This window comes from Chelonoidis abingdonii, chromosome 6 (assembly GCF_003597395.2).
Source record: "Chelonoidis abingdonii isolate Lonesome George chromosome 6, CheloAbing_2.0, whole genome shotgun sequence".
Lineage (NCBI taxonomy): Eukaryota > Metazoa > Chordata > Testudines > Testudinidae > Chelonoidis > Chelonoidis abingdonii.
In genome coordinates, this window is record NC_133774.1 from 5,295,026 (window position 1) to 5,312,401 (window position 17,376).

A 17,376-nucleotide genomic window follows, 5' to 3' on the forward strand; every position below is an offset into this window, starting at 1 on the left:
CCTGGAGTTCTGCAAGGACCAGAGGAAGTCTGGGCTGGAGGAACAGGGCAGGCAGGTGAGAGTGAGGGGCAGCTCGAGGAGAAGAGGGAGATGCGAGTGAATGTTATAATCTAGGAGTGAAGCCACTGAAGTGGATTAAAAGATTGGTAAGAAGCTAGTGAAGAGGAGCGTGCTGATATTCCTAATTATTTATGTAATACTCAAAAGTGTGCTAGGCACAGGAGAAGACAGACTCAGAAAATCCCCTTTTTTACACAAGTACCCTTAGAAATTAATCAGAGACGCCAAATGTGTATTTTTACTTAAGGAAACTAAATGAAGGGTCCATGGTTAAAGCAGAGGAATGGAAGGAGGTGTCCTAAGTGCAAAATATAATTAAAATCGCAGTCAAGGAGGAAACTTACCACATCTATGGAGAACGAAACACTGCAGGCAGCACTGCAGAAGTAGTGAGCAGGGATGCCAGTTATACCCAGAGTGCAGGTAATGTGGAATATTGTAGCCTCATTACTTTTTTTCCATATAGTAAATGTAATAATGCTGAAACATCCTGGAGAGACCTAAAGGGGGCTTCCCACCAGTTTACCTCTGCAATGACTTGGAGAGGGCAGCTCTAGCTGGGTTGATGGGAGAATTTATTTCATTCAATCCATGGCGCCTGTGCTGAGACTGCCACAAAAAAGGAGGAAGGGGAAAATTAGCGCCAATTGTTCTGGCTTCTGTGATCTGAGCTCCTTTGGAAGCGGGATCCACTAACTCATTTTGCATAGCCATCCGTGGAGAATGTTTCACCCTTAGCCTGAATTACCCAGATGTTGTTATTTCTCTATTGTAAACTCAGTGTTCTTTCTAATATCATCTTAAGTAGGTGAGCTTCTCAGTAGGATGACTCGAGGGAGGCCAGTAGAACTCTGTGTAATTAACATAAACTGGCCCCAGAACAAACCACAGCATCTGTAGACCCTCATTCGGTGCAAACATCTTCATTCATGAGATATGAGTCTTAAACTTTGTCTGTCTGACAGTTGATCAGATTTGTTCTCTTTCCTTCTGTACACCGCATGTTCAGTTATTAGCAACCTGCAACCCCTCATGGCTATTGGTGACAAAATGCTGGGCCTGCAGATAAGGAATGCATTGAGTATAGGAATAATATGCACTTGTCAAAGAAAGGAGATTGCTATTCTTGGCTCTTGACCACTGTTCCCAGGCAAAGACAATGCTGACGGTACCCTAGAAACATTCATGTTCTCCCTCTGAAACCACAGGGGATCCTCTGTACCTACCCTGGGCTGAAAAGAAGGTGTGGTATAAGCCAGCTGCCATTACACAAGGTCACAGTGGCACTAAGACTTTCATACTGTGGCCCACTTCTTAATTATTTATTTGTATTACAGAAGTGTCTAAAAACTGCAGTCTCTCCTTTTACCAGCATCTACCTCTGCTAAGCTGTCTCCAGGCCACTTTGCAGTCCTGTCCTGCCCTTGTGTGTGCTACTCACGCTCCAATCTCCGGATCAGGAAATGTTATCACTGATTTAAGAAGAAATGAAGCAGCCACGCAGGGGGCAAAAAGTGAGTTGATGGGGTGCTAGTCATTTATCCAAAGAAGCCTCTGGACACTCAAGTGTCTTGGACTAACAAAGTGTCTGTCAGACATGGACAGATGCTTCACCATTGAAGAGAAGCAGCTCTGAGGACCACAGTCTAAGAATTATGTCAGTGCAAGCAGTGAGCCATCTGGCTACTTCTCTCTTTCCTTTCCTACCTTGTGAACTTTTTGCAAAACTCTGTTCTCTTTCTAGCTGGCATAATTTTTTATGAAGTGGGTCTTGTTGAAAGAAAATAAAGCATTTATAGATGCCACATATTTACCAGAGACAAGATTTGTAAAAAGCGATAAAATCACTGCTGTAATTGGACAGTCTCCAGTTCAGTTAATCTATTCCTCAAGTTGCTAATCGCAGCTCTCTCAAGAGGTTCCACTTACTATCTGGGTCAAGGCTGACTAGCTTGTGCTGATGGAACGTGTTTATTATGTCATTCATAGAAATAACACATCACATGTAGGGATAATGTGAAATAGCTCCAAGTTCCTTTGTGTGCACTTGCGCACACCCCCATTTCCAAAGGGAACAACCAGAAATGATCAAAATAAAACACCAGACCAAACGAGAATATCATAAAGTCTTGTAATAACGGCTTCCAAACAACCAGGAGAAGTAGCTTAGTCTATTATAAGTACGTGGGATCCTGCTTTATTAGCATGTTAACCAACAGACAGAACTTTCTGCCCAGAATCTTACTGGGCCAGATCATGGACAAGACTTCAGATGGGACTTCTATTTTGGTGTTGTGATTGACCATTGAGCAGACGGGCACACGTGCCAAGACCAAGTGCAGCTTTCCTATGGGAAGGTTACTACTCTGGTGACAAGGCATCATACTTCTCACACTCCTAGTTCGTTCTCTGTGAGGGGCCTGCCCTTTCCCAGTCAGTCTCCAACTGTACATTGCCACCTCTTCAGCATTTACTTTTGAACTAAGCCCCAAGCATTTGCACTGTGGTTTGCAAAGTGATGACTCCACTGAGCTAATGTGGACCAAGGTGGTGTTTTCAGTCTGTTCTTCCCTGCTGGATGTTTTGCAAAGGATTTAGGAAGAGCAGATGATCTTTCAGTATCTGGGCACAATGAGGTCAGTTGTTTGTTCTGGATTGCCTTGTGGTTTTTATGCAGGCCTCATGGTTTTTGACTGTTTCTTATGGCTTGAAATAATTGATTAATAGACTTGATAGTCCCTCCTGGCTTTAACAATCGTCTGATCTGACCACTGCATAACACAAGCCATAGAAATTCACCTGGCAATTCCTTCATTGGTCCCTATAACATCTGACTGAACTATAGTATATCTCTTAGGGCTTGTCTACACTACCGCGCGGAGTTGATTTAAGATACTCAACATCAGCTATATGAAGAGCATAGTTGAAGTCGACCTACTTAGATCCACTTACCACGGTGTCTTCACTGCGATATGTCGACAGCTGATGCTTTCCCGTCAACTCCGCTTGTGCTTCTCATTCTAGTGGAGTACCAGAGTCGATGGGAGAGCGCTCAGTGGTCGATTTATTGCATCTGTACTAGATGTGATAAATTGAACCCCGCTGGGTCGATTGCTGCCTGCTGATCTGGCCAGTAGTGTAGACAAGCCCCTAGAAAATTATCCAGACTAGTTTAAAGGCTTCAAGGGAGGGAGGACCCATATCACTTGTTGCTAAGCTGCTCACAGGTTCACTGTTAAAAACCTGTGCCTTATTTCCAGTTTGACTTCTTGTAGTTTCAACTTCCAACCATTGGCTCTCTTTATGCCCCAGTTTGCTAGGTTAAACAGCTCTGATATCTTCTGCCTGTGAATGTACTTACAGACTCTGTGATCCAGTCACCATTGAACTTTTGTTTTGATGAGACAAAATAATAGATAATTTCTTTAGGCTTGTGAACAATATTTTCCAGATCTTGGGTTTTAAACAGATGTCTGGGAAAAACCCACCTGATGGACAATACTTCTCTTCCCTTCCCTCGGAACTTGGCTAGGTTATTTTAGGGTTGGAGGGAAACATATAGGTTAAGGAGCGCACTCAAAATACAGATACATCCTGTGTGGTGTCCCAGGTCATGGGAAAAATACCCACAGTCTCTAAAACTAATCCTTTTCTCTGTCCCCATTGCTAAAACTGTGATTGCATTGGTTTTTCTCTCAGTACTGCTGTAACCGATGCCATCTACTCCTCTCTGCCTCTAACCTCTACAAAATGGTACAATTTAAAAGCTTTCTCCTCTACTCTGCCCATGTGTTTCATTCCCATTTTCAGATCCCTTCATTGGCTCCCTCCTACTTCCCACAAGAGTAAAATTATTCATCCTTTGCTTTAAGGCTCTGCACTGCTCAATAGCTACCCACATCTCAGCCCAGTTTTTCCTCCTACTGCCCCTCCTCTCCCAGCATTCGGCCCAGTCTTTTTTCTGTAATCTTTGTTCCCAGTCCCATTCTTAACTCCGTGCCTTTTTTTCATGTTGCCTCCTACTCTGAAAACAGCCTGAATCAATATAGATTAAGCTTCTCTGGGCAGGAAATTGTCTAAACTATCTGGCTTGTGAAGCAACACTGTTCCAAGCATTATATAAATAAATCCTCTGGAATCTTCTAAAACATGTCTATTGTGTATCTAAAAAGCATCACATTTTACCTGCCCCTTTGTTTACTTCTAAGCTTGCTCTTTCCTATTCTAAATTTGAAATCATTGCTGCTTTAACTGTACATCCTACAATAGTCTCACCCATAGCAGTGGTTTTGCTCATCTGTCTGAAATGGGCACAGTTAAGTCAGCTAGTGTTCATATCTCGTGAAGAAATAGTACAGTTCTCCCCATCTAGCTCAACCATCTGCAGTTCACAGAGGAAAAAGTACTTCCTGCCATGGATAAACTGTGAGCCATATTTGAAAATAGGCTTTAATCACATCAGGCATTCTGGAGCTTCCTGCCGCTGGCCACCACTTTGTTGCAAGGTAAGAGCCTCACTTCAGTGCTGGAGCTGTAAGTAGGAAGAGCTGACTTTCAATGGTGGGGTTTACATTCCAGTCAGTAGATATTGGCTTGGAATTACAAGGTGTGAGGGAAAAGCCTAAAGTTGTACACTGTGTGGGGCTATCTGAGACATGACGTTTGACATATTGAATGACCCCAAGATAAGAATACATCTTGTGTTCAAAGGGACACTGTCAAGTTCTGGTCACTTGAGTTCAAAAGTTAAGTTGCTTTTTAAAATTTACTGTAGATATAGGAACTGTCTCAATTTTAAAATAATTAATAACCACCTTTAAATGAAAGCAGATATCTCAGGATTTAAACATTCCCATGCAGTCTTGGAAACCCAATCCAACAGCACTGTGGCAGCATGTGGGAATTTGAATGTGTAACCAATGAAACAAAAGTAATATTGGCTAGTTTTAATTTCATTGTCCAAGCTGAGTGAAGTGCAAAATGGATAAAAGGTATGAACCAATAGGATTTTTTTATATTAGGCTCCCCATAGGGAAATGGTAAAGAGTAAAGTAAAGCTTTAAAAATCCTTTCATTATAATCTTTGCTAATGCTAGTAATGTATAAGATGGCTTCTAAATATACGAATGCAGTTTGTCTTGAAAGTGTCAAGCCCTCTGTAAGAATTCTGAAGAAAAATTAAAGCAGGAGAGAGACTACCGTAGTTTTCTTGTTGCTGACAGGCCTTCTCTAGCTCCAACTTTCATAACTAGCTGTATAAGAGAAAAATGCTTCTGTACTACAAATTGGCCAGTTCAGAGAATGCACTTGGTGTGCATAAAGTCCAAAAATAGCTGTAATATCAAGGAACGCTCAAATACTTCCTTGAAGCAATTACATTTTCTGCCTGCGAGGTAAGGTATGAATTTGGGAATGGAAAAAGGAGGACAAGGTCCACTTGTGGGCTAACTCTATACTTGTCACTTGTGCAGCACTATTTCTTGATGCAACTGTTACTTTTGCTGGAAGACTGTGGCAGGCAAAGCCAAAGTAGCTAATGGAAATAACAAGTGAAGAAAGGTAACGCTTCCTCTGCTAAAAGTCAGCTGTCTGCACTGTTCTGTATGTCCTGAGATTCACATTCTGAAGCCAAATTAAGTCTTCGCTTCTCATCCTTGTCATTTTTTATTTTAACTTCTTATTTGATAATTATTCTCTATATTGAAACAATATTTCCTTTTCTAACTTTTTTTTCAGCGTTGAGATGTTCATAATGTTTGGATCAAATTAATTTGTCATGTCTGGCTGTTGGACCCCATCCAATGAGGAGTAAATGTGATCGATTTCTCTTCCAATTCCTTAAAAGGGTCACCACCACCAGAGACGATTCATTTGCCCTGCAGCCCTAGCCTTTCACTTCTGGGACGCCTTTACGAAATCAGTTGGCTGAAGACCATTTTCCTCTGGTAGCCATTCATGGGAAAGGAGAAAAATCACAGATAGCATTCCCAGAAAGGCAACTGGGGAGAAGCAAGTTAATGTGGAAGCCTTTCACTGCCAGAGACCTGGTTCACGATATGGATGATAGTGTGTTCTCTCCCCCACACAGCAGATGTGGGTCCTGGGGCCTGCAAGCTGATGGGTAGCTGCATCATAAAATGAGACAACATGGCACAACTCACTACAGTTGGGGCTCCGTGAATAGAAGCAGCTCTGGGTTGAAATTTTATGGCCATGATGGTGGTGAATTGACAGTACTACGTTGTTGGGGAACTTGGACCTTTATCTGTGTTATTCCTGCTTCTAGCCAGTGCTATAGATGTTTAAAGCCCGAAGGGACCATTATCATCATCTGGTCTTGCCTGCATGTCACAGGCTGTAGAACTTCCCCCAGTAATTCCTGTATCAGGCCAAATAACTTCTACTGCTAGAAGAGGGCCTCATCCTCCCTGTTTGAACTAACCTCGTGATCTCTAGACTGATTCTTGCTTCCATATTTATACCTGCCTCTAGAAATTTCTGCTACATGCATCCGACAAAGTGGGTATTCACCCACGAGAGCTCATGCGCCAATACGTCTGTTAGTCTATAAGGTGCCACAGGACTCTTTGCTGCTTGTTACAGATCCAGACTAGCACGGCTACCCCTCTGATACTTGCCAAATAACTTGTGATTGAACTACAGCATTCCTCATTTAGAAGAACGTCCAATCTTGATTTAAAGATGTCATGGTACAATCCCCACTCTGAACCTTAGTGTCCAAGAGATGGGGTACCAGCATGAATTCCTCTAAGCTTAATCCCCAGCTTAGAATCTGTAGCGCTGCCACCAACCAGGAATTCCAGTGCCTAGTACACTCTGGTTCCCCCCAAAACCTTGCCCGGGGACCCCCAAGACCCAGACCCTCTGGATCTTAACACAAGGAAAGAAAACCCTTTCCCCAACCATTGCCTTTCCCAGGCTTCCCCTCCCTGGGTTACCCTGGAAGATACTGTGATTCAAACTCCTTGAATCACAAAACAGAGAGGACAATCCACCTTCCTCCCTCCTTCTCTTTCCCCCTCCCAGACTCTTCCTGAGAGAGAAAGTAATCCTGACACAGAGAGAAATCAGCCTTTCTCTCCCCCTTCCCTCCTTTCTCCCCACCAATTCCCTGATGAATCCAGACCCATTCCCCTGGGTTCTCACCAGAATAAAAAAAACAATCAGGTTCTTAACAAGAAACTTTAATTAAAGAGAGAAAGTAAAAATTATCTTTGTAAATTTTAAAATGGAATAGGTACAGGGTTTTTCAGTATAGATGCTGGGAATACCCTCCCAGCCTAAGTATTCAAGTACAAATTAAAATCCTTTCAGCAAAAAAAACAAATTTGAACTCCTTCCAGCCAATGCACATTTGCAGATAAAGAAAACAAACATAAGCCTAACTCGCTTTATCTATTTAGTACTCACTATTTTGAATCTATAAAGAACCTGTATCAGGGAGATTGGAGAGAAACCTGGTTGCTCGTCTGATTCCTCTTGAGCCCCCAGAGAGAACAACAACCAAAAACTAACAGCACACACAGAAACTTCCCTCCCTCAAGATTTGAAAGTATCCTGTCCCCTGATTGGTTCTCTGGTCAGGTGACAGCCAGGCTACTGAACTTTTTAACCCTTTACAGTCAAAGAGATATAAAGTACTTCTGTGCTATTAACTTTTCTTATCTGTTTATGACAAAAGATAACTAATTTCTCACTTTCATGATCTCAGTATTCATACAACAAGAACCCTGATTTAGAGATTTGTAATTGGTGACAGGGTTGCTTGAGGTTACCCCCGGGCTTCCTTATTATTATTTGTATTTATTTAATTATTATTTACTGATCTGTTTTATTTTTTTATGGTTGTGCTTAGGAGCACTAGTCATGGCCCAGGACTCCATTGTGCTAGGCACGGCGGAGTTCTCTCCTGCAAGTTGGCTACACCCTGGACAAAACAACCACCTTTGCTAGCAGGCTGTCAAACTTGTAGTTAGCCCACTCGTTTCCCCTACCCCAGTTAAGATCAGGGTCCCCATTCTACTGCCTGCTATGCTGCCATTGTTCTGGAAAAAACTTACAAACTAAGACACACGAGCAAATTAAGCATAGACCGAGTGAGGTATAACTTACAAACGTACCAAGCCTTGTCTCGCTCGGTTTTGTTAGATGTGGTGGTTGCGAAGGCTTTTTAAACAGGCAGCTTTATCTATTTGTATTGGAGCACCTAGAGACCCTAAGAGGGAATTGGGGCCCATTATGCTAGGGGGTGTGTGTGTGTAATATATATATATTGAAGAGTCTCTGCCCCAGAGACCTTAAGAGTCTAAAGAGGGGGTGGGGAATGGGCGAATGGCAGGAAGGGGTAGTGGACAAGAAGGAATGAAGAGGAAAGGGGACAGCGTCAGCTCATCACCTGCCTTGTCAGGGTCAGCTGGCAGGATCTGGTAAGCCTCCCAGCAGAGGAGAGCCTGGAGGATAAGGAGAATGAAAGGCCACTTTGTCAGTACTTCCGTTTGTGTAATAAAGAGCCTAACTCTGCTCCCTCTTTTGAATGACAGTTGGGTTGCCAGCAAGCTACCGTCTGCAGCACATACTGGTCATTTCACCCCACTGCTCCCAGCCTGCATCTCCTCCCTATTGACTTGCATTTCTTTTAGATAGGTCCAAGTCAGAGTGAAATATTTTACTTACCAGATATTCAATACCGGACCCTCGGCTTCCTATATGCAGTAGAAATGCTGGAGCGTTGCGTATTGCGCCGTGTTCTGCAAGCTGTCGGTGTGCTAAAACTCAAGCTGTAAAACTGTCCAGATTCTTCACACCATCCTAACAAATGACTGAACAGCTCCTGAAAGTCTAACAATTTGGGAGAAAATGAGAGAACTCCGCTAAATCCCTTTTGGAATTGGCTTTTTTCACCAGGTTAACTGGGGTGATTAATTAAAAAGCTGTAAGCGTGATGGGAAATTGAACATCTTAACTTCCCCAAATGCCAATCTATTGATTGGTTTCCCTGATGCACAGTGGAAGGATTCTTATATTGTCCTGAAGAAACACAAACGCAAGCTCAACCCTGCATTGTGTCTTTAGTTGGTTTTCAGATTTCCTTTTCTTTCTATAATGGTTATTTGAAAGAGTCCCATTATGTCTTAGAATCAGGCCAGCTGCCTCTCAGGCACCCCCTCGTGGCCTGGAGTCATACTACAGTTTCCCAGCTGGACTGTTCAAAAAAACTTCACTTCAGGCTTTTTCTTGGTCAAAAAATACCCCTTTGGGGGGGCTGAATTTAATCATCTAAAATGAACTGTAAATAAAACTCAAGACACCAAAACAAATTTCGTGCATAAATCCACACAATTCAAGGTTTCTCTTCCTCCTGGCATGCTGCCTGGCCCAGAGAGCTTTGCAGTGCCTCCCTGGCTTGAGCTGGGTCTCTCCAGATATGTCTTTCCTGCAATTAAAAACCTGCTGCGGGCCTGTCATAAACAGATAGCTAAGGGTTAATGTCTCTTTCACCTGGAAAGGGTTAACAAACGACACCTGACCAGAGGACCAATCAGGAAACAAGATTCTTTCAAATCTCAAGGGAGGGAAGCCTTTGTTTGTAGTTTGGGGTTTTGCTGTGTGCTCTCTAGGGTCTGAGAGAGACCAGACATTACTACAGGCTCTCTAAGTTTCTGTTCAAATAGTAAGTAAAAACAGGCAGTTTAGGCTTTTTAATTGGTTTACTCTATTTGCAGTTGTGGACCTGGCTGGTTAACTTTTATGTGTAGTTGCTGGGAATATTTTGATTTGTATTGGTACTGGGGGAAAAAGTTCTTTCTGGTGTCTGTAGCTATAGGACCCTGTATGTTTACATCTTGAAGTTACAGAGATAATTCTTTACTTTTTCCTTTCTTTTATTAAAAAATTTCTTTTTAGAGAACCTGATTGATTTTTTCTGTTTCCCTTGTTTTATCCCAGAGGATTGGGATATCTCACCAGGACTGGTGGGGGGGGAGACGGGAGCAGGGAGAGATAGAATCTCTCTCTGTTTTCCTTGAAGCTGTTTGCCTCTTTGTGGGAGGGAAGGGACATGCTTCTCTGTATTGTGATTTAAAGAGTTTGGATCAGTAGTCTCTCAGGATAGCCCAGGGAGGGAAAGTCTGGGAGGGGGAAAGAAGGGGGAATGGTTTATTTCTCCTTGTTTTAAGAACCCAAGGGATTTGGGTTCTTGGGGTCCCCAGGGAAGGTTGGGGAGATCAGAGTGCCCCAAAACACTATATTTTTGGGTGGTGGCAGTGCTATCAGATCTAAGCTGGTAATTAAGCTTAGAGGAATTCATGCAGGTACCCAAATTGTGGACACTAAGGTTCAGATTTGGAAATTATACCTTATGACAGGGCCCATACCATCTGACTCGGGTTCACAGGCTGTGGGACTGTTTAATTGCATTGTCAACAGCTGGGTTTGGGCTAGAACCCAGGCTCCAGGGAATAAAAGTCCTTATTCCTAGTTCTCTGCCCTAACCATTAGGTATGATTTTAAAGCAATGGAATCTCAATTTTATTATTCCATTTTTCTCTGCAGCTTAAACCTATTACTGTTAAGATTTAACATAGAGCAACAGTGAGCAATATCTCCTTCATGTGCACAACCCCCCCAATTCCTTGTTTGTAAAGTGATCTAAATCCACATGCTTAAAGCTAAGTTTAGCTTTTGAATATACCTCCCATTAACTGCAGGGGAGCCCTGTGCATTCCCCAGAGGGCAGAATTTGTTCCTTGACACCACCTGCCAGTGTCCTAAAATTCTCAGCAATCTGGGGATGTGCACAGGCACATTGCTGTCTTACACCCCTACTTTCCTTTCCAAACAAGGGCCTGTAACAAAGTGTTATAAAGAAACCTGCGCAAGGAAGACAAACCTGAGACAGTCTCAGTGAGCTGATTTATTAGCAACAGCTACAATTTCAGTCTTAAGACAGCTGAGCAAGTACCGTACATGCTACCTGTGCTTCCTTGAGGCAATGGGACCTCTTTACGGGCTCATGCATTGGTTCAGGTAGCCTTCTGAAAGTTATTTAAATCTCAGAGGTGGAGAGGGATTGCCTGCTGTAATTTAGATTGCTAAAGCACAGCTGTTAGACAAGATTAGAATAAATCCTAGACTGAACCTGGAGCAGAGTCTGCTATCCATAAGTCCATGCACAACAGATAATAAAGGATAGTGAGGGAAAGGAGGACGTGAAGAAGGTGGATGGGTGGACAGTCAAATAAGAGGCCAAACCGTCAGATGGTGAGAGAAGAGTTCGTTGCAAAATATATTTGTCCCTTATAATTTGTGTTTTTGCACCTGCATTAGTTGCTATTCTGTAAAGTCAGTGGCTAGGATAGGAGGGGCAGATTTTAAGCCAAAATAAGTTAGAATTCATCTAACATCCCTGGAGGGTGAGAGGTCTAATACTTAATAGCTTTGAAAATTATTGTTTGGGTCCTCTGCTTAGGAATTTGGGGCAGGAGTAGGAACAAGGAGCGGTTCTCAGAGCTCCATCGGAGAAGTAAAGGTTCTCCTGCGGAAAGCAGAACACTGAGGCATAGCGAATGCCTCGGTGCAGCCCTGAGCCCAGAGGAACAAATCCTCTTTCATGCTGTTGGAGTTTGAAAGCTACTCTTCTTTCAGGAGGGTTTTATTTTATATGTAACAAGGTTATAGAATAGTTCTAAAACTTCTCAAGTATACCACAAAACAAAAACTACAGCTTGACAGACTTTATAGACCCTCTCTGTAGAGCAGTCTACTGTTTGACATCACAAAACCAAGCATTCTAGGAAATTAAGCAGATCAGGGCAACATTTGGCACCCTAAAGTGAATAAATTATATTTATTATGCTTTCTTAGCTAAAATTGACCTGTTTATTCTTGGGTCCTAATCCTAGAGTGGAAGGGAGGGGGTCTGTCCTACTCAGTTTTTAGTCCAGGGTGCTGCCCCAGTGGAGTCCTATTTTATCCTCACTCCCCCCAGTGCAACAGTCCTTCCTTTAGCTGCTTCTGCTCCTGATGGCTGGAGTTATATACAATTTTATTTCAATCAGTTCATCAGGAAAACAGTGACACAGCCTGGGGCCTGGACAGTGAGCTGCGCTGTGGAGCCGGGACTGAGCACTAAATATTGGTTATGTTGGGCTTGTGTGTTAGCATATCCACTAAGGAGAGAGAACCCTCATGTTCATTATTGCAGTGACTCAGTCCATCTGAGAAAACCAGGGGTTGGAAGGTATTTTACAAATTATTCCTGTCAGTGTTACTGGGATCCTGCTCTTACCCAGACGACCTGTCGCAGAGAACATGTCATTTATTAGCATCTGAATTTTAAAGCATAAGTCCTGCTAAATGACTGAATCAGCACGAAGTAGCAGGGCACATGCTTCTTCAAAGGAGGGCTGTGTTTGGAAAAGGGACTGCTGAAATGTTGTGGGGGTCCGTCTTTATTCCAGCTGGGTAATTCTCACATGTGAGTGACTTTGTTCACAAGTGAAAAGCCGTTTTTCGAACTGCTGATGCTGCAAACGTCCCCTGGAATCTGAAAATCCAAGCAGTCCCCCTGCTGCTCCCTGCCATCGCCAGTAAGAAAGGTTCTGCCCTCAGAAGTCCACTGGTAGGTTTTTCAGTGCAGGCAGAAGAACAGAATCCAGATCGCTCTCCCAAAGGGATATTGGCTCCTGCAGGGCTAACAGAAGTAAAATCTTGCTCTTGTCTGTGAAGTGAGCAGATATGATTTGAGGTACGTGGGGAGTGGATGCATAGAACAGAGAAATGCTGGCTTGAGTTATTTTTCTGACTCTCCCAATGTTTCATCCTGCATGCTAGGCATATTGGCGCTCCAGCTCGTAGCATTAGACCCGCATTTTGCATCAGTCTATTAAAAAATTGTGATTCTCTTCTAAGTAAGAGATTTTTAATGAAGTCAGATCCACAAAATTCATCTCCAACATGCAAAAATCGTTACGGACCACACCACGTCAAAAGGCACTGAGGCCTTCAATCCTTGGGCGTTCACCAGCCTTTTAGGGAGGCTGAATTGGAGATAAGTAAAAGGTTTAGTTATTCCCTGAAGCCCATTACTGTCCTTCCATTTACCTCTCAACTGCAGCTGCTACCAGCCACGCAGGACTGTTGAAAGAGCAGAGCTTTTTCCTCCACCCTCTTCTCTGTTCTCAGATTTTCTCACTCTTCTATGAGTTCTGTGTGCTGGCATCACCAGGGGAAGCTCTTTGCCCCAGGAAATCTCAGTGTTAAGACTATTTCAATGTGAGACTTGACGTAAGTAGAGCTGTCTGTGTTGTATTGAGGGTGTGGAAAAGGATCTGAGTCCTGAGAAAGAACTACCAAGCAGAGGGAAATATGAGTGCTGTTTCATCTTCCCTGCATTTGCCTGAACTTCTACCCATGAGGAAACTGGGGCTTCTGCTCCCCCATCTCCTGGAAAGACTGCAGCCTCTTGGGGCAGAGAGGATTAAAAATTGTATTAAAGTTAATGTTTAAAATTAAATATACACAAGTTAAGAGGGAAGATACTGTACATCTGGGGTCAGGCTTGAGTTATGAGGGATTACGGGTATCGCTTGCAAGGGATCACGAGATACATACATATCACATAACCAGCATAGACCCAGATTGGGATGCGGGAGTTTTTAAAGTGTCAGTGGATAAGTGGGCTACTGAAGTAGTCTCCAAGATGGTGTTACCTTTTCTCTCCTTTCCCAGAATAACTGGAGGTGCAATATCATTAAAGTTATTAATGTTTTGATAGAGAAAAAATAAGAGGGAAGGTAATACGTTAAATAAGGTAAATCTCAACAATATTAGGCCTGCCTGCTACTGGTTAGTAATGGGAAATTTGTGTCTGTAATACAAAATAACTTATAAACAATTAAAACTAACATTTTCCACAAAAAAGCTGCTCTTACACTACTGTCTCATGTTCTTTTTTTCCCCAGAGTATCTTTAAGATACCAGTTCTTGGCTCTAGATGTGTTCTTCTGTAACCTAGGCTCTGCAAACTTCAGTTCTTCTCTCTCTGTCTCTGTGCCTGCACTTCCTACTCTAGTCTTGTGTTCTGTAATCTGACAGTTCCTCGCATTACAGGACCATCCTTCCCCTGATCCTACTCCCATCCATGTTTCCACACTGCCCATTGTGACTGGAAAAGCCTTCCTGCTATGGGTCCGCTTGGAAATTTTCCGTCAAAAACTTTTTAACTGAAAATTGGGCTTTTCACTAGTAAATAAATAGTTATTATGGAAAGTTGACAATTTTCATCAGAAAAGCTTTTTGGCCAGAACAACAAAAAGGTGAAGTTTTCCAGGAGAGTGTCAGACAATGTTCTGACCAGAAGTCCCCTGGTCCTGTGTGCCCTTGCATCATTACACCCCATCAGCATTTCTTCACCACTAGCTATCTGCTTGTCAAAGCAAAGTCTCTTATAAATCCAAGTCCTATTAATATTTACATATAGAAATGTAACTTCAAGTGAAAATGGAACCAACAAGAAACATGCCTAACTGCAGCAACTACAATCTTAGGTTCCTCTTTCTACACAGATGGTCTGTACATTGTCTTGTCTGAGTAAACTCTTCAGGTCAGGGACCAGGTCTTGTATACATCATGCACATCGGATGCGTGATGGTAACGAAACCCTGCTTGCTGACTCCTGGTGGGGATGATGCACAGTGACTGCTCTGCTTTCCCTTACTCTTATCAACTCCTGTATATCTACCATTCCTCTCCCCCAGTTTACAAAATCCAACAATGCACAGAACTAACCTGTGCTATTCACTGTATTCATTTGCTTGTATCTCTTAGACCCTACGTTCTCGGGAGTGCCCACGCAGCATCCAGGCCAGCAAGGCTGCAATCCTGATTGGGGAATTTGGGTGCTACCATAAAGGAAATGATGATGATCCCCAGGATGATTTCCTTCTCTCCCCGCCTTGTCATAGGAACATTGCAGAAAATTCTTAGACGGGCTCTGGAAACGCAAATCCAGGTTTAATTTCTTTCCTTTTGGTGAATAGAGCCAGCCGTGAGGAGGGAGGAAGAGGGTGGTAGAAATGTCAGACTGACAGAATTTCTGCTTCGCTAGGTCGTTTAGATGAGGGCTCAGACAGGAGCCGCAGCTGGTTGCAGTGTTCTGAGGTCTCTCGTTTAATGCTGTCATAGAGCATACATGCTGCTGGGAGGCATATTCAGAAACCTCCCTTCCCTGCTGTTTGGAGGAGGTGGACTAATGTGCCAGTCAATGAGATCTCATCAACTGTAACTGAGGCTATACACAAGAAGCTTCCCAAAGCAGGGAGGGCAGCTGTATTCTTGCAATGTAATCAGTGACTCCCTAGCAGAAGCAGAGTAACCGAACCTCAGACTGTTTGTACCTTTTTCCCAGTCTTCTGTTCCCTACCCAGACTTGCTTTTACAAAGCAGAGAGGATGTCAATACCCACAAAGTGTACTGCACATCCTTGCTTAGACCAGCTGCATAGCTTAGGCTTGCTCTGCACATAAAAGTTAGGTTGACATAGCAACTGGCACTCAGGAGTGTGAAAAATTCACACACCTCTGCCAGCCTAACCCGCAGTGTAGACGCAACTAGGTGGACAGGAGAATGCTTCCATTGACCTAGTTGCAGCTGCTCAGGGAGGTGGATAACCTACAACAATGGGAGAACTGCTTCCATTGCTATAGTAAATATTTACATTATGGCGGCACAGCTGCAATGCAGCAGCACCTGTACTGTAAACGTGGCTTTAGCACTGGTTCTTCTCTGTCTAGTGCGGTTAGCTGCTGTGTTCAGACCTGGACAACTGCTGCTGCCACTTCAGAGAGGTTTTAGCTGGGGGCTGTACGTGATGGCCAGTGGCGTTCTGTTATTTTCCTTGCTGGGCCTGTCCTTGTGAGATGGGTACCCAGAAGTCACCTAACTACAGGATCAGAGGGGTAGCTGTGTTAGTCTGGATCTGTAAAAAGCAACGAAGAGCCCTGTGGCACATTTAAGGTGCCACAGGACTCTTTGTTGCTTTTTACAGATCCTGTAGTTTACAGATCCTGTAGTTAGGTGACTTCTGGGTACCCATCTCACAAGGACAGGCCCAGCAAGGAAAATAACAGAACGCCACTGGCCATCACGTACAGCCCCCAGCTAAAACCTCTCCAACACATCATCAATACTCTACAACCTATCCTGGAAAACAGTCGCTTACTCTCTCAGGCTTTGGGATGCAGGCCAATCCTCACTCACAGACAGCGCCCCCACCCCCAACCTGAAGCAAATACTCACCAGCAATTACACACCACACCACAGAAACCCTAACCCAGGAACCAATCCCTGTAACAAACCCCATTGCTAGGGTGACCAGATGTCCCGATTTTATAGGGACAGTCCTGATTTTTGGGTCTTTTTCTTGTATAGGCTCCTATTACCCCCCACCCCCATCTCCATTTTTCACACTTGCTGTCTGGTCACCCTGCCTGTTGCCTTCTCTGTCCCCAAATCTACTTTAGCGACACCATCAGAGGACACAACCACACTATCAGAGGGCTCATTCACCTGCATATCTACTAATGTGATATATACCATCATGTTCCAGCAATGCACCTCTGTCATGTACATTGGCCAGATTGGACAGTCTCTGTGTAAAAGGATAAATGGACACAAATCAGACATCAGGAATGGTAACATACAAAAGGCAGTAGGAGAACACTTCAATCTCCCTGGACACTCAATAACAGATTTAAAAGTAGCGATTCTTCAACAAAAAAACCCTTCAAAAACAGACTTCAAAGAGAAACTGTTGAGCTACAATTCATTTGCAAATTTAAAACCATCAGTTTGGGCTTGAATGGGGACTGGGAGTGGCTGGCTCACTACAAAAGCAATTTTTCCTCTCTTGGTATTGACACTTCCTCATCAATTATTGGGAGTGGACCACATCCACTCTTCTAAATTGGCCTTCAACATTGGTTCTCCACTTGTAAGGTAACTCCCTTCTCTTCATGTGCCAATATATATTTATGCCTGTTTGTGTAATTTTCATTCCATGCATCTGAAGAAGTGCGTTTTTTACCCACGAAAGCTTATGTCCAAATAAATCTGTTAGTCTTTAAGGTGCCACCAGCCTCCTCATCATTTTTGTGGATACAGACTAACACAGCTACCACTCTAAGGGTACGTCTACACTGCACGATTATTTCGAAGTAGTTTAAACCGATATTAGAAAACCGATGTTATAAAATCGGTTTTGCGCGTCCACAATGCGATCACAAAATCGATTGCTTG

General features: G+C 43.3%; 1 protein-coding gene across 1 annotated transcript in view; it reads left to right on the forward strand.

Moving 5' to 3' along the window:
* The first annotated feature begins 411 nt into the window (after positions 1-411).
* The window catches only part of FAM219A (family with sequence similarity 219 member A), a 71,708-nt gene continuing 54,743 nt past the window's right edge, over positions 412-17,376 (forward strand). The window contains 3 exon segments of the mRNA XM_032780169.2: positions 412-483; positions 1,398-1,425; positions 1,428-1,574. Coding sequence (XP_032636060.1) covers positions 412-483; positions 1,398-1,425; positions 1,428-1,574 — 247 coding nt within the window.